We start from the raw sequence: 15,425 nt of genomic DNA, 5'->3' as shown, positions 1-15,425 counted from the left end.
GAGAAAACTGGAGCATTTGTTTTTGTGGCGTTTTGTGCTATGCACAGGACTGGAATTAACATCTTAAAAATTCAGCTGGAAACGGTTCAGCTCTCAGAAGAGGTTATGTAACGGGAAGTCATTGAGTCTCTGACCTTGAAGTGGATTCGTGTTCTTCAGGCGTTATGTGTTTCCACTGAGAGCCTCTAATTTGAAAGTATAAACCCATGTCTAATCAGGACATTGAACGTCGAGACTGAACTTTTCCTTCGAAATACTTCATTTTTCTCTCAAGGTTAAAAGCGAGGCTACAATTATGAGTCACATGTTGTTGATTACAGCGGCTCCTTGTGAGGCACAGGTCTGTATTAATATGACCAACAAACATTAAAAGCATCCTGGAGTCTGTACACTGAACCAAGATGCTCTGTCGTCTTTTTATGATGCTGTGTGTGCAAATATTTACTGTAGGCGTAATGACTGCTATGGTGATGTGTCTGGGCCAGTATATCATCTTGAGGGCATATTTTAACAGTATAATATAGTGTTTGGTTGGAAATATATTCCATAAACATAATTACATGTTTAAAGTGGTTGCGGGGGTTGTTTTTTATGCACTATTGAGATGGTATAGACAAGTCAAAGCTGTCAGTAGATAAATGGCATTGAGTGTTTTTGTTTATGAATAAAGATTAGTCAAGATTAACTATCTCTAATATGTTTTAAACAGTTTGAAGAATATATTTAAGGAAGCAAAAAAAAGGCCATAATATACATAAACAGGGTTAGTATACAGTATATGTTTATGTATCCACACATACAGTACCAAACCTGCAGTTTGGAAGTTTTGCATATAAGTGAAAGTACATTACATTTTAGCTCTCGCCTAACAAGTTCACATAATGCTGATAAAGCTCATCACCATCAGATAAATCTGAATTTCACAATATGCTTAAGATTTTAATCCAGTGTTGGGTTTAACATTCATGTGCTGATGAATGCATACTGGCTACGCTCTATGGGCAGAGCATGTGCACCAGACTTCTAACTTCCAGTTAGCTCTATGATAACTTGAATGGGGATAAGTCTTCTAGACTTTCCAAATGTTATCAGACCCTCATTTCGTGGCTGTTGTGTGGTGCGTAAGACAAATTGATCTACTCTTTTACAACCACAACAGTAGCAACAGAGTAGGCTTTGGTGGAGCCTATGATGGAAGCACCTGTCGACTCACTCACTGCTACAAGGGGAACACTAAAGTACTCTACTACTATAAACTTAGATTTAAACATTAAAGTAAAGCAATGCTGATCTTCTCTTTGTTGGATCACATGACTGAGAGAACGTCACCTGACATAAGTCTGATTAAGTCCATTCAGACTCCATTAATTATCATTCAAGTTTGAAACTCTCATCTTGAATATTTGTGTTTTGGTTAATTTATTAAATCAAATCTGAGCAAGTTTATGTTTCTTCTTCTTGACTTATATTTTTAGATCTGAGGTCGGCTAAATGAAATTAAGAAACGTAAAGAATTTATGTATATTGGACCCTTATATATTTTGTATCTGAATTCATGGACCCTAAAAAAACATTATTGATTTTTGATAATCTACTACTTGAAACTATCTTCTGTAAGAGGGGGATTCAAACCACATGAATTTAAATAAGATGATTTTAAAGTAAAATATGTCAGTGCTATCATTTCAGTGATATTCAACAAGTATTCAGTGTTGGTTGAATTTCATATTTAGTTTATCGAGTTGCAGCCTTTCTTTGCTTACAGATATCCCTCTTCTGCTGGTTCCCATTAGTCCACTGTGTTAAAAAGGCTTCTTTAACTTGAATCTCTGTTTGCTGTAAATTTGTTTTTTAGTCATTTTGTGCAATATGAGTTCAGATTTAAATAAATAAATGTTCTCATAAGCTGTTTCTTTGTCCAGTTTTCCTGATCTAATATTTGCCTCTGTGGTTTCCCAGCTGCAGAACGAGCAACAGAAAAAGCCTGATAGGAAGCGGACAGTCGTCAGGTTTACAGCGACCTCATTCGCCCCTCTCATCTCTTACAGGTAAGTGTATGTGCGTGTTTGTGTTTGTGTTTGTGTGTGTGTGATGTGCCCCAGAGCTAGAAACACATGCTGGTACACAAGGGGTGGGGAGCCATTAATTCACAATGTTCTCTAACAGGAATGCAGTCCATTGTGTGATGCAAAGAGGGAAAAAAATAGTAGTTTAGAAAACAACACAGTAGATGTCTGTAAAGTCCTCCTGTTTCTTTCACCATAGCTTTTTATCAAATTAAAGCCCTTATTTGGCACTCTTATACAATATTGATTTAATCAAATGCATAATAATGCAGTTTGTGCACAAATTAAATATTATTTGTAGGCCATAACAGCATAAGAAGTAGTGGCTTGTGTTAAGGCATAGCATAGAAAAGCTCTAAAAAGTAGTAATTTCATTTAATAGTAATGTTTATCAGGATAATTCTGTCGTTTTTGGTGAGAGCGAACTGTGCGGTGTCAAGTAGAGGTTCTGTGATTGTCCTGGGTGAGGAAGTGGTGGCCTGCAGAGAGGAAATGCACAGGAGCAGAGGGAGGGGAGGCCTCATTTACCACAGGGCGTTTTATTTCCTGGCATTGGTCAGCAAAAGCAAAGCCGCAACTCTCAGCTTTCAGTCTGTATTCCTAACATAGCGAAAGGGGGGACCCAGTCTTCAAGATGGACTCAGACTCAGAAAGCCACAATGTTGTTGGTAATGAGTGTGTTGTACTCTGGGAGGACCTAACACTGTGGCTCAGACGTAATATTGGTGCCAAAGGTAAGAAAAACATCCTTTTACAGCAGTTGCATACCTGGGAACATTCATGTAAACAATGGTGTTGTACAACAATTATGAGTGTTTCTACGTGGATTTTAAGGTTTTGCTCTGAACTCTGATTTTCTTCAGCATGTCAGGTGTATATTTTATAAATTGCATTATCTTGAAACTTAATTTATGTCATCCCTGTCAGAAGATGTTCTTTACAGCCAAAGTATGTATTTTATTTATTTACAGAGCTGCAACAATAAGCATATTAATCGATTAGCCGATCGACAGGAAATTAAACTGTGTATTCATTTTGTGTCGGTTTTTTTGGTTTATTTAATCTGCTGTGATTGTAAACTGAATATATTTGGGTTTTGGGGCCTTGAGCACAACATAAGACATTTTAGGTTGCATCTTGGTGAAGTGCTTGGTGCCCAGTGACAACAACAACATTGTTCACCATCTTCTGACATTTTATAGACCAAACTTATAAACAACATATTGATTGATAATAAAGAATAATCAGTAGTTGCAGCTCTGTTATTTATTTGAATCCCGATTAGCTGTTATCAGCACCAAAAGCAATGAAAATCAAAAGTAAGCAAAAAATAATGTTACAGACATATTCACATACATATGCACATACATACATACATACATACATACATACATACATACATACATACATACATACATACATACATACATACATAAATACAAGCATGTGTAATAACACATATCAAACAAGCATTAAAATGAAGTGAAACAAGGTGTAATACTAATTTGTAATATAATCAGTAGCACCACACTCGAATGCCAGCGACTACCGAGTCTAAAAATCCAATATTGAACAACAAACTTCAGCTTAATATTCTTATCATAAACTAGGTCATCTGTATTGTCTGTTCAGGTGCAGACTCAGCTCCCAAAGGAAGTTGTTATCATCTTTAATTGGTCATGATTAAGATTAAAATGCAATTAAAGAGGTGACATTCATCAGTAAGAAGAACAACTCTAACGTTCTTCCGCAGCATGGAAAAGTCCCGTCTTTATCATCACTGGAGGTGGTAGCGTTGTACATTGGCTTCTGGTTAATTAACCGTTGTGTCGCTCCCTTAGTGACGGATGTAATTATGTCTGATTAATGCTGGACCATAGGCTCGTTTTAGCATTACGGGTTTTGGAAACACAACAGCTAATTGGTGCCTTTCAGGAAGTCCCAACAGTTTAATGTGTTCAGTGGCCCAAAGCTTCTATAACCAACAAGGAAATAGTGTGTGGATATTACTAGTGTAGGTAAAGGCAAGGCAAGGCAAGGCAAATGTGTATATATATATTGCATATATCAACAACAAGACAATTCAAAGTGCTTTACATAAAACATGACATGCATCAAGACAGAATATAAAAGCAACACATGGCAAAATAAAATGACATGTAAATACAATTAAAAGTCCTGCAGGCATATTTGAAAAATGGTGTAGATACTTAACTTTACTTTACTTCTTTAGGTGCAAATCATCTTCTTTAAACCATAAAGTGCTACAGTATATAGCCATTAAAAATAATACATCTTATAAGTTTCTCTATAGATTATCATCTGTTTGCTCTTCTTTTTTCCATTTTCCTCATTGACCTTGACCTCAGCTGCCATTATGTGCATTCATAGATCACAGTTTAATCTGCATTTTAGTAAAAATCCACATAAAAGTTGCACCACTTTCTCGGGCACTTGCATGTCTATGGTAACATCAAGGCAGTTTTGATGAGTTGTGTGCCTGTCAGATGCGTAGTAGGTTTACAACTATCACATTTGCAAAGCAAATCACTTGTCTCTCAGAAGTTCAACCATTTGAGATCAGTGAGAAGGGAGTATTAAACTACCGTACGCTGCTAACAGGGGTTATATGTCTGATATTTAGAGTCAAGACACACGTTGGCATGCTGAGTGAAAACCGAGAGGCTTTTAAAAACACATTAGTCAAAGCATACCGTTTTACTATTACTGGCGAGTGGAGGGCAGGGTGAGAGATTCTGCTCGGCTGCCCACAAAACTCTGCGTTCAGTGAATATGCGGCTGGTGAAAGCAATACGCTGGAATGAGCTGTGGGTGTGTGCAGTTTACCGGGCTACTGACCTTCTTACTTTCATGAATCCAGTGTACTGTAGAGATGTACTGTGAGATATCGAAAACAAAACTATGCACTCAACTTACTTTATTAGACTGATGATTAGCACCAAAGTGTTCTCAGACAGTTTTAAACCCACAGTAGATGCACTGATCCTTTAAAGCTAGGTGTTATCAAACTATATAAGATAAATGTCCTTTTATGGTAAAAAAAAAAGAAAAAAAAAGAAGAAGATTTAACTGTCACCAGGAACTGTTAGTGTAGAGTTGACACATTTAGTTGATGAATCGCTCAATCAACACAAAAATGATTAGTATTGATTAGGAAAATCGATAATTACTTATTACTCAAGCAAATATGGCTTAGTTTCAGTTTCTAAATTGTGAGTTTTCTTGTGTGACAGTAAACTTAATGACATCTTCTAGACTGCACAAGTCATATTTACATTAATAAATAGGTAAAATAATCTTACATTTTCATTAAACTTTCTGTTAATACAACTCATTTCACTCAAGCTCGAATTGGCTAAACTATAGCTCCATCTCACCTGAATAAGTGTGAATAAATACTAATTTCCATAGATTTCACTCACAAATTGTACATTCAGTTTTCATCATTTAGGGAATATTTCAAGGAATGTTTCAAATATGTTAATAAATAAATAAATAAATAATGTTGCGTTTATATAGGAAAATGACTTAAAATTAGGTCTTTGGAACATCTTTGCAATGTTGATTGTGATTTGTAGTAATGCAGTCGTCAGTAGTTTGACATTCTTTGCTTTGGCTGCAAACTGAAGTTGTAATCAACTCTGATTGAAGTTTTCTGCTTTCTGGTTGTTTCACTCTGTTAGATTCATCTTCTCTAAATCTCTCTCTCTCTTTTCTGTGTTTTTTTTCTTACAGGAACAAGTCCTCAAGACAGCCCTAGAAATTTCTCTCCTAGTGCCTCTGCTCATTTCTCCTTTGCACGAAGGTAACACAAGCATGCATATTTACGTGATTTACAGCTGAACAAATCAGCCAGAATAGAACAATCCTGTTGAATCCAGTTCCTGTGCCTGTTGCCATCTGAAAAAGACCAGATGGAGACAGAAACAGATATATTTTTTAAATATTTAAAGCTGCCGTGCTCTGTGTCGTAGGCAGTAAAGACATGCATTTGAAATAGCCTCTGTGCCTTTACCAAAATAGTAACCAAAATCCTCTGCATCTCAAAAGCCTTTCTTTGTTTTCAAAATTAGCAACACAAATGTGTTTCTTTTGTACCATTTGCCAACATGATATTATCTAATTGTGTATTTTTATTATAATCCACAGTCATTGCCACAGAGCAGACAGGTAACTTCACATTAGGCTTCCATTTATTTACCCCTGAATGTTCATAACCCTACATTTGTCAAGTACACTCTAGAGTCTATAGCCCCCTTCATTAGTTTGTCTTGCCTTAACTCTTAAAACCCTCTTTTGAAAGTTTCCTTTCACATCATTCTGGCATCTAGTTTCAGTTCCACATTCAGTTACCTTATCATTTCTCCAATTTCTGCCTCTGTGTATAATGTAACTTCATTTGGAACCAGAAAAAGGTCACCATTCATCTACAACCATGCAATCACTGAGATTGTTGGAGATATTTCACATCTTGTCAGTACAAACATGGAAATTGGGAGCATATTTCATGTTTCTACCGACCTATTTGTATTAAGAATGTGTCTGATAGATTATTCTCTCTTACTGGCATTGTTAAAAAACAACCTAAAAATGTATTTTTTTGTCTTTGCTGTTGTGTGACAGGACTGATGGTCGCCGCTGGTCGTTGGCCTCCCTTCCCTCATCTGGTTATGGAACCAACACACCCAGCTCCACCGTCTCTGTAAGCATCACATACTCACCCAGTCCAATCTTACTCTTCTGGCATCAGGAAATGCAACTAATCCATTGCAGCTAAGCAGAACTAAAGAACCGTTTGTGTTCTACATAATAGCTGTTACTTAATGCTGATGTCCTACCAGAGTACCACAGATGTATTAGTTGTTTGATGTATTTAACATTACTCTGTAAAATTCAAGTATAATTATGACTGAATCAATAGACTGGAAGGACAAGCAGCTTCCCTAAAACCCTAACCCTGAATCATGGACGTCTGAATTTACTTTAGCTTAAGGTGATATGCTTAAAACATTGACTCAGTTATTTATACTCCACAACAGCTAAGCTACTGGCTTCTTTGAAATTGGCATGAGGTCGTCACCTAGATCATTTATATAGAAAGAAACGTACAACGCTATTGGTTTATACAATCTGAACAAAAAAATAAGGACATAGTCCAATCCTTATTTTTTTCAAACATAAAAAATGATGGAAGAGTAATGTTCCTACTTCCACAAAACCAAAGTAATTAAACAGACGTTGGTGTGCATAAAGCCGGGTGTACACTGTGTAATTTTGGGCTGTCCAAGATGAAAGATGACCAAAGTGAAAGAAACATGGCAATATCTTTCGTCATGGCTGCATAACTATGGTCTTACTACGCACTGTGAGAGAGGTTCAAACATGGCCTTTTTATAAATGTAAGGAAAACCATCTGCTACAGCTCACATCTTCTTAACAACCTATAGGAATGTAAAGCTGTTACATTCAATGGTGGAGGTAAAACAAGCAAAGTGAAATGTTTGGTATTCAAACAAAGATGAAAATCTTGTTGAGTTGTGGCGGCCGAAGCCTTTGTTTGTATGATGTGTCCTTCAGCTGTTACCATGACCGCACCAAGAGGGACATTTTGCTCGGGTGCAGCTCTTGCTTAGCTTCATTGTAATGCGGCGGATGGATGACGCACAGTTGATGGTGTTTTCTTGTATGTTGACTTGCATCGTAGCCTACGATTCAGTAGGTGTGATCATCATAGAGTCTGCATACATAAAACTTGATATTGCACCCAAGTTTATGAGATCCATGTCACACAGTGTGGCTTGCAATAAACTTATAGGATTAAGCTTAAATCTCTTAAATCTGTAGGCATCGTAAGAGTAAACATATTTAGCAGGCTGTTTGTTGTTTCACCAACTCACTGACAGCTAAAACTTTAACTTGCTACAGATGTAAAGACATGGTTGATTATGTAATCACAGCTTGTGTGATTTGAAAATTGACCTCTTTCAAATTTGGAAAAAACTATTCATCGTTCTGCCCCCTGTTAAACCCAAATTCACTGAGAGTTGGTCAAATAAACATCTCTTTAAGTCACCGTGAAGAACAAATTTTAAAAATGACTTTCACATGGAGTTTAGTATTCGTCATGTCGGCTGTGTTCACATGTGTGACTCGCCCACAGCAGCAACTACAATTCTCAGAGGCTGCGTGTGAAGAGTGAACAAGCAACTCTGTATGAGATGCAAAGATTCGTACTGCAGTAAACACGACACACCAACAAAATACACACACACACACACACACACACACACACACACATTCCTCTTTCTTATTGTACCTACTTCCTCTGTCTACAGCTCTAATTCATATAAGCTTTAATGGCATGAATGTTTAAAGTTTAATTATTTTATATTACATATGTTTGAATAATCACATTTTACACAAGAAAACTAAATGGATATAAACACAAAATGAACATCTCTCTCTGTCTCTATGACTTTCACTCTGACAGAAAACTGTTAAGTGTAAATATCAGCATCCTCGTTTATTGGAAGCAAACAGAGCTACAGAGCGTTTACATACAATAAATGTACACCCACACACAACACTAATACATTTACAGGAATTGCAAAGTGGCATGGTGATTAAGAATTGCCTGTATTCATGTTGTGTGTGTGTTTGTTTTGGAGGGGGGGGGTTGTTCAGTATTTAGTCATTTCCTGCAATTTACACCATCTATTGGCGGAAGCATGTTCTTGTTTTGTCGATTTTAAACATCAGTCATGAGTCAATAGAAACAATCACTATTGTTTGCCATGTGGTAATAGTGAGGCTCACAGTTGAATTATTCAGTGCAGATTTCTTTAATAAATTGTAAATGTAACGCAAACATTAGCCCATCATCAGGATTTTTCTCCCCTTTTTTTCTGGGGCTTCTGTAATTTGCATAGACAAGGCAGCTTTATTTATACAGCACATTTCATTACATGGAAACTCAGTGTGCCTTACATTTTAATAGAATGGTGACGTAAAACCCCATTGATGCAGTGGTGAAATGGGAAAAAGAAAAGCTTAAAAGATTATAAAAAATGATAAAGAAGCATATAACCTATACATAACCACATTACCTACATACACAGGTCACTGAATTAAAACACTAGCTGAAAAAACAGCTATAAACACAGAGCAGCAGTCACACATTCATATAGGTTAAACATGAACCTATGAGTGTAGTGAAATTATTTTATATCATTTTTTCTGAGTTATTTGTTTTATAAATCACTGTTTCATGTGTTACTGGGAGTTCACAGTACACATGGTTATTTAAAGTACTTTAAAGGAATAGTTTTGGGAAATCTGTTCCTTTGCTTTCTTGCTCCGTCTGTTTATTGTAATTTTGGTCACTGTGAATTAAACGAATTATATATTAATTGTTAGTTACTCAGCTGTAAACTTGATAGTAATAATAGTAGTATAGTAATAGTAGTAACCTTTAGACGGAGCCAAGCTAGCTGCTTTATTATGGATCTCGCTGCTTTTCTAGGCTTTTTCCTCCCTGGTTATAGTCAGGGTAAGAATATCACGGTAAGCCAATGAGAGGCAGAGTAAGGCAGGACTCGCTAAGAAAAGTAGTGGGATCCATAAAAATTGAGTCTAGCTGTTTCCTCCTACTTCCAGTCTTTATGCTAAGCTAAGCTAACAGGGTATCAGTCTCTTCATTCTACTCTCAGCAAGAAAGCGAAAAAGCACATTTCCTTTAAATCTTATGAAACTATTCCTTTTAAATGCAGCTGTTACCTGTGGATTACATAAGGTCAAACTACCAAATCACAGGATTGTCTGCTGCTGGCATGTTTTTTTTTGTTTTCTTTTGTTTTTTTTATCCATATCTAAATTTGCCATCTCTTTTTTTTTTCTTTTCATGTTGAATATATATTTGTTTCATTTCCAGTCATCCTGTTCATCACAGGAGAAGCTGCACCAGCTGCCCTTCCAGCCTACGCCCGATGAACTGCACTTCCTCTCCAAGCACTTCTGCACTGAGAGCATCTCCGGGGACGAATGCCGCAGAGCGACGGCCATGCGACCCCGCTCTCGCAGTCTCAGGTATTGTTTTTACCTCCACAAATGGAACATTATCTTCATATGGTAATGCATACCCCTTCAAACCACTCAGCAGCTGATTTCAATCCAATTTGTTTTTTCAGCCCTGGGCGATCTCCATCATGTTATGACCATGAGATTATTATGATGAATCACGTCTACAAGGAGCGGTTTCCAAAGGTAAGGGGCTCACCATAATTTAGCCACAGTCATGTGTGGTCAGTCATTATTTTTCTGCATTATCAAAACTTGCACCTCCCTATTTGTTCACTGCAGGCCACGGCTCAGATGGAGGAAAGGATTCAGGAGATCATCCGCAGTAACTCTCCAGAGAACGTCCTCCCTTTGGCAGATGGTGTGCTCGGCTTCGCCCACCACCAGATAATTGAACTGGCCCGTGACTGTCTGGAGAAGAGCCGACTAGGACTCATCACCTCCAGCTACTTCTGCGAGCTCACTGACAAGCTCGAGAGGCTCGTTCAGGAGGTGAGCGCGTCTTGAGAAATCAGTGATGTTTTCGAAATCAGTTCATCAAAACACTGATGAGTGTTGGCTTTCTGAAAAATAGATTGTGTGGAAATGTGGAAACTGTGTTAATGACGTGTCCCAGTTTGTGCTTCTCATGTATTACTAATGTATTCAAATCACGCTGCAAAGCATTTTTCAAAAAATACCTACCCAGCAATGTTTGAAAAACCCAGAAGGTAATAAGTCACACTCACTGCTGGTAGACTGTTTTAAAACACCTGGAGGAAATAATGATTTTTAACATGTTTCTCAGGATGCCAGAAAGTAGGGCTGGACAATATATCGATAACAAAGTTTACAACGTGCTTTGACAGACACAAAGCAAAAGCAGTACAATACAAAGCAAGACACACAAAACAGAGAGCAGTAACAAGACTGAAATTGACAAGATGAAGGTAGAGGACAATGAAAAACAGTAAAGAGATGAAAAATATAGGATACATATAATATAAATTAAATAAAATGAGATAAAGTAAAATAAAATGGAATAAAAGACAGTACCAATAAACAAACATCACATAAAAGCTAGTCTGTAGAAACAAGTTTTGAGAAGTGATTTAAATAAAGTGATTCAGATATAATCTTGAAAAGTGACTTTTAAAAGCTGCATTACAGTAAATTTATTATTATTTATTTTATTTATTATTTGCCTTTGCACATTTAGTCATTATGTCCACATTACTGATGATTTTTGAGCAATAATCTCATTGTTTAAATATTTTGTGAAAGCATATATAATCATCCTTACAATTCTGTCACAATATTGATATCAAGGTATTTGGTCAGTGATATCGTGTAGTTTGATTTCCAGTACTTCCGGAAATTAGACACATGCACTGACTCCTTTTGTAATGTTTTTATTGTATGAAAAAATATAAAAAATATATATATAAATAATACTGATGTACTGAACCAGTACACAACAACATGTGAAATACTGAGGTCTTGTCTCTTCTCTGGTTGTTTGCCGTGTAGTCCACAGAGAGGTCAGAAAGCGAGGAGGTGAACTTCATCAGAGAGGTGGTGAAGAAGCTCCTCATCGTCATAGCTCGACCCGCTCGACTCCTGGAATGTCTGGTACGTTTTAAATCACTAAACTCGACTCTAATATAGGTCACACCCTGCTAAAGTCTGAGTCAGGGTGCTTAGCATAATACATTTTTAAATAATTTAACTATTTATCTGCTTACCCAGATGGTAAGAACTACTACAAAGCTCTTGCACTCTAGAAAGTCTTTTAGAGACTTGCATCAGAACTCTGAGTGACTGTGAAAGAACAAAAAAAAATCACCTGCACTCACGGCCACACCTTTATCATGCAAAATGCACATCTATCATCATAAGAATTTGCCTGGTGATGATCTGAGGACAGTAACAATGTGAATAGAGTGGAGATGTGTGCAGGATTATTAGATAATTTCAATTTACTCAAACTCAAACCTTGGATCATTACAGACCTTTTTCTAACTTAAAACGTCACAATTCACATCATATTTGAACAGGTAGTGTACATTTTAGATTATCCAGCTCTTTCTTAGCAACTATATGCATTCATAAATGATATAAAGTTAAACAAACTACTAAACTGTTTTTCACTATCTTGATCAGAGCTGCTACACGATCCCATAGATCATATAATGCACATAAAATAGACTAAACTATCACTAAGATGTTAGAAAATGAGGCTACCATGCTGCTACAGGCTTAATAATACTTTTATTTTAGACATCGTTCATACCAGAATATACTAAAGTGTGCTATGTCTCCAGGAGTTCGACCCTGAAGAATTTTACCACCTTTTGGAGGCCGCTGAGGGACACGCGAAAGAGGGCCAGGGCATCAAAACTGACATCCCACGTTATATCATCAGCCAGCTGGGACTCACACGAGATCCTCTGGAAGGTACAAATTTTTTTTTTTTTTTTATCATTGACAAATAAAAGACACAAATCTTTTGCAAGGAAGTGTCTTTATCCACGTAGCTAGAAAAGCTGCAACGTTATGAAATGGCGTTATTATAAAATACGGGGAAAATGTTTGGCTTTTCCTCCTGGTAATGCCTTTAATATATAAAAAGCTATTTTTCAGCATCACTGGAGCAGAGAGTCACAGTTTCATCTTCTGTAGGGTTTGTAAAAAGTGATCAAATACATCTCTACAAGTATTTCTCATCTTATATGATTCCTCTGAAGTGCTGAGTATAACTGTTACTATTACTTGAGTAATATCAGGCAGTGATGCAGTAAATATGACTAAACTGAATAGAAGGTGAGTGTTGTGGTGAGGCAGTAAAGGAATGAAAGCATTAAGCTGTGGAGGGAACTAAAAGACAAAGATACTATTGACTAATGTCCTGCACTGAACAGACTGTCTTTCTAATGACCCTCCGCCTCTCCAGATTCACTAACCAACAACATTCATTATGACTAATTAGAAAGGAATGGCCTCCCCGCAGACCTTATACAGATCCACACAGGCTGGCTCATCAGCCCATCTCTCCCTTCATTTCCCCTGAGTGTCTGCTATGTTTCGTTTTTGCCCAGTGCCTGAAGCAAACCTACAAGGAAGGACAGATGTTAAATAGCAGCAGAAATGTGGTTACAGGCTCTCCGGGGATAAGACAAACACCCCCTTGTGAAATTACACACATGGACTTTGGCATATATGCAAAAAAAAAAAGATGCAAGGTGGTTTATAATGAGCACTTGTTCTGCAGCAGTGATTTTCAAAATGGGTGTTGGACATGTGTTAGTGTTAACACGTCTCATTGCCGCACCATTTATTCTCAATTCAGATTGTTTTCGAGTCAGCAACTCAAACCTAATAGGTGAATAAAGGCTAAAGCCTGCTGTTTTTCCATTTAGCTCATAGTACATTAAGTCTCTTTGTTTCCAAAAACTGGACTGCAGAACATGCTCAGAGGTTTCACATGTAGTCATGAGTTTATAACACACTCACAACAATTTATTTTATTCATTACAGTATATCTTTTTTTAAATGTATTTTCTTTTTGTTCCCGCTGTAGAAATTGCTCAGTTGACCAGCTGCGACAGCGGGATTGCAGAAACTCCAGAAACAGATGACTCCGTAAGCACTCAGAAATTGATTATTCTATCGATCTTCTCCATCTTTACCGCAGGGCTCACCAGCAAAATACAGATTTTATCTTTTTGATTTGTTCTTAGTGTTTGTCTCTCTTCTTGCCCTTAAGTCACAGAGCCTCAGCGCAGCCTTGAGGTCCCGACGTAAACCCTGCGAATTGGACTTTGAGATGACAAAACTCATCAGCAATGGCGCCTACGGGTAAGAACATCTTATTTCATACAAGATTATCTAATCTAAGGTTAGATGGTGTGTTACTGCCCAGAGCTGAAGAGTGGACTACTGGCTTTTTTCTGTTTCTACTAGACCTTAAAAACATCGAACAATAAAACAGATTTGATGAAAACCCCACATTTGAGAACTTACAAGCAGTTTTAGGGTGTTTTTCCCTAGCTGACTGTTACACTGTATTTTTTCCACAGTGCTGTTTATTTGGTTCGACACAAGGAAACTAAGCAGCGGTTTGCCATGAAAAAGATCAACAAGCAGAACCTGATCTTGAGGAACCAGATACAACAGGCCTTTGTGGAGAGAGACATCCTCACCTTCGCAGAGAACCCTTTTGTGGTGTCCATGTACTGCTCCTTTGAGACCCGGCGGCACCTGTGCATGGTCATGGAGTACGTCGAAGGTCAGCAGCTGGTGGTTTTAAAGCGTAACGCTACGGCGGATAGCAGTACAAAGTAAAAAGTAAAAAGTGTGTCTCCTGTGTGTCATCAGAGGCACATCTGTAACATCGCTCCGTTGATCTTTACAGGAGGAGACTGTGCCACCCTTTTGAAGAACATGGGTCCCCTGCCTGTGGATATGGCCAGGATGTACTTTGCAGAGACGGTCCTTGCTCTGGAGTATCTTCATAATTACGGCATCGTCCACAGAGATCTCAAACCAGACAAGTGAGACCTTTTATGAAATTTTAACTCTAGTGCAACTGGTTTTCAGTATATCTATATCTATATAATGGGAAGCTTCCATATTAACACAGGAGCTGCCGCAATCAACATCCAATAATTAGCAGTTGAATTTTCATTTTTGACAACATAACATCACTTGGGAAATGAATTTTGAGTATGATTACAGAAATAAATAAATAAATAAAACATTTTAAATGGTGACATTCACTATGCAGCTTTCACTCCAGGAGGGAAGATGCAGTGTCAGGCTTGAAATTCAGTGTCAAGGTTTTGGGCAAAATAGTAACAACTGAACTGAAACAATCCCAGCAATTATATTTGGCAAAACACATTTAATTTCTCTTTTATCCCAAAGGTGAAAAAATGGCACTAATCCTTATTTCTCACATTCAGTTTTTCATTTTTGACATTTTTGCAATTTCAAGTAAAACATTTTTTTCTTTTTTTTTCTCACAAAGTTATTCTCATCTCCAAAAACTTTTACTTCTATGACTAGACTTGTTACTTTATGGTTTTGCACAGATTTTGATGTAGTGCAAAAATAAAACAAATATAGTCACCATGATGATGCAAGTAGCAGCTGGCAGGAAATCTTGTTAGTGGACATTATCTTGCAATCAATTGTCAGTATTCGCTCAAAGAGTTACTAAGTACAATTTTTAAATATTTTACTTGAATATTTAATGGTGCTACTTAATACATCTACACCACT

The 15,425-nt window shown here is 37.2% G+C and overlaps 1 protein-coding gene across 1 annotated transcript in view; it reads left to right on the top strand.

Moving 5' to 3' along the window:
* mast4 (microtubule associated serine/threonine kinase family member 4) overlaps positions 1–15,425 on the top strand; it is a 103,212-nt gene that overhangs the window by 68,976 nt on the left and 18,811 nt on the right. The window contains 12 exon segments of the mRNA XM_062434925.1: positions 1,960–2,048; positions 5,823–5,892; positions 6,711–6,789; positions 10,036–10,172; positions 10,274–10,349; positions 10,446–10,655; positions 11,673–11,774; positions 12,467–12,599; positions 13,723–13,784; positions 13,909–14,000; positions 14,222–14,430; positions 14,557–14,695. Coding sequence (XP_062290909.1) covers positions 1,960–2,048; positions 5,823–5,892; positions 6,711–6,789; positions 10,036–10,172; positions 10,274–10,349; positions 10,446–10,655; positions 11,673–11,774; positions 12,467–12,599; positions 13,723–13,784; positions 13,909–14,000; positions 14,222–14,430; positions 14,557–14,695 — 1,398 coding nt within the window.

This window comes from Scomber scombrus, chromosome 15 (assembly GCF_963691925.1).
Source record: "Scomber scombrus chromosome 15, fScoSco1.1, whole genome shotgun sequence".
NCBI lineage: Eukaryota > Metazoa > Chordata > Actinopteri > Scombriformes > Scombridae > Scomber > Scomber scombrus.
This window is presented reverse-complemented; position numbering and strand designations above follow the sequence as displayed.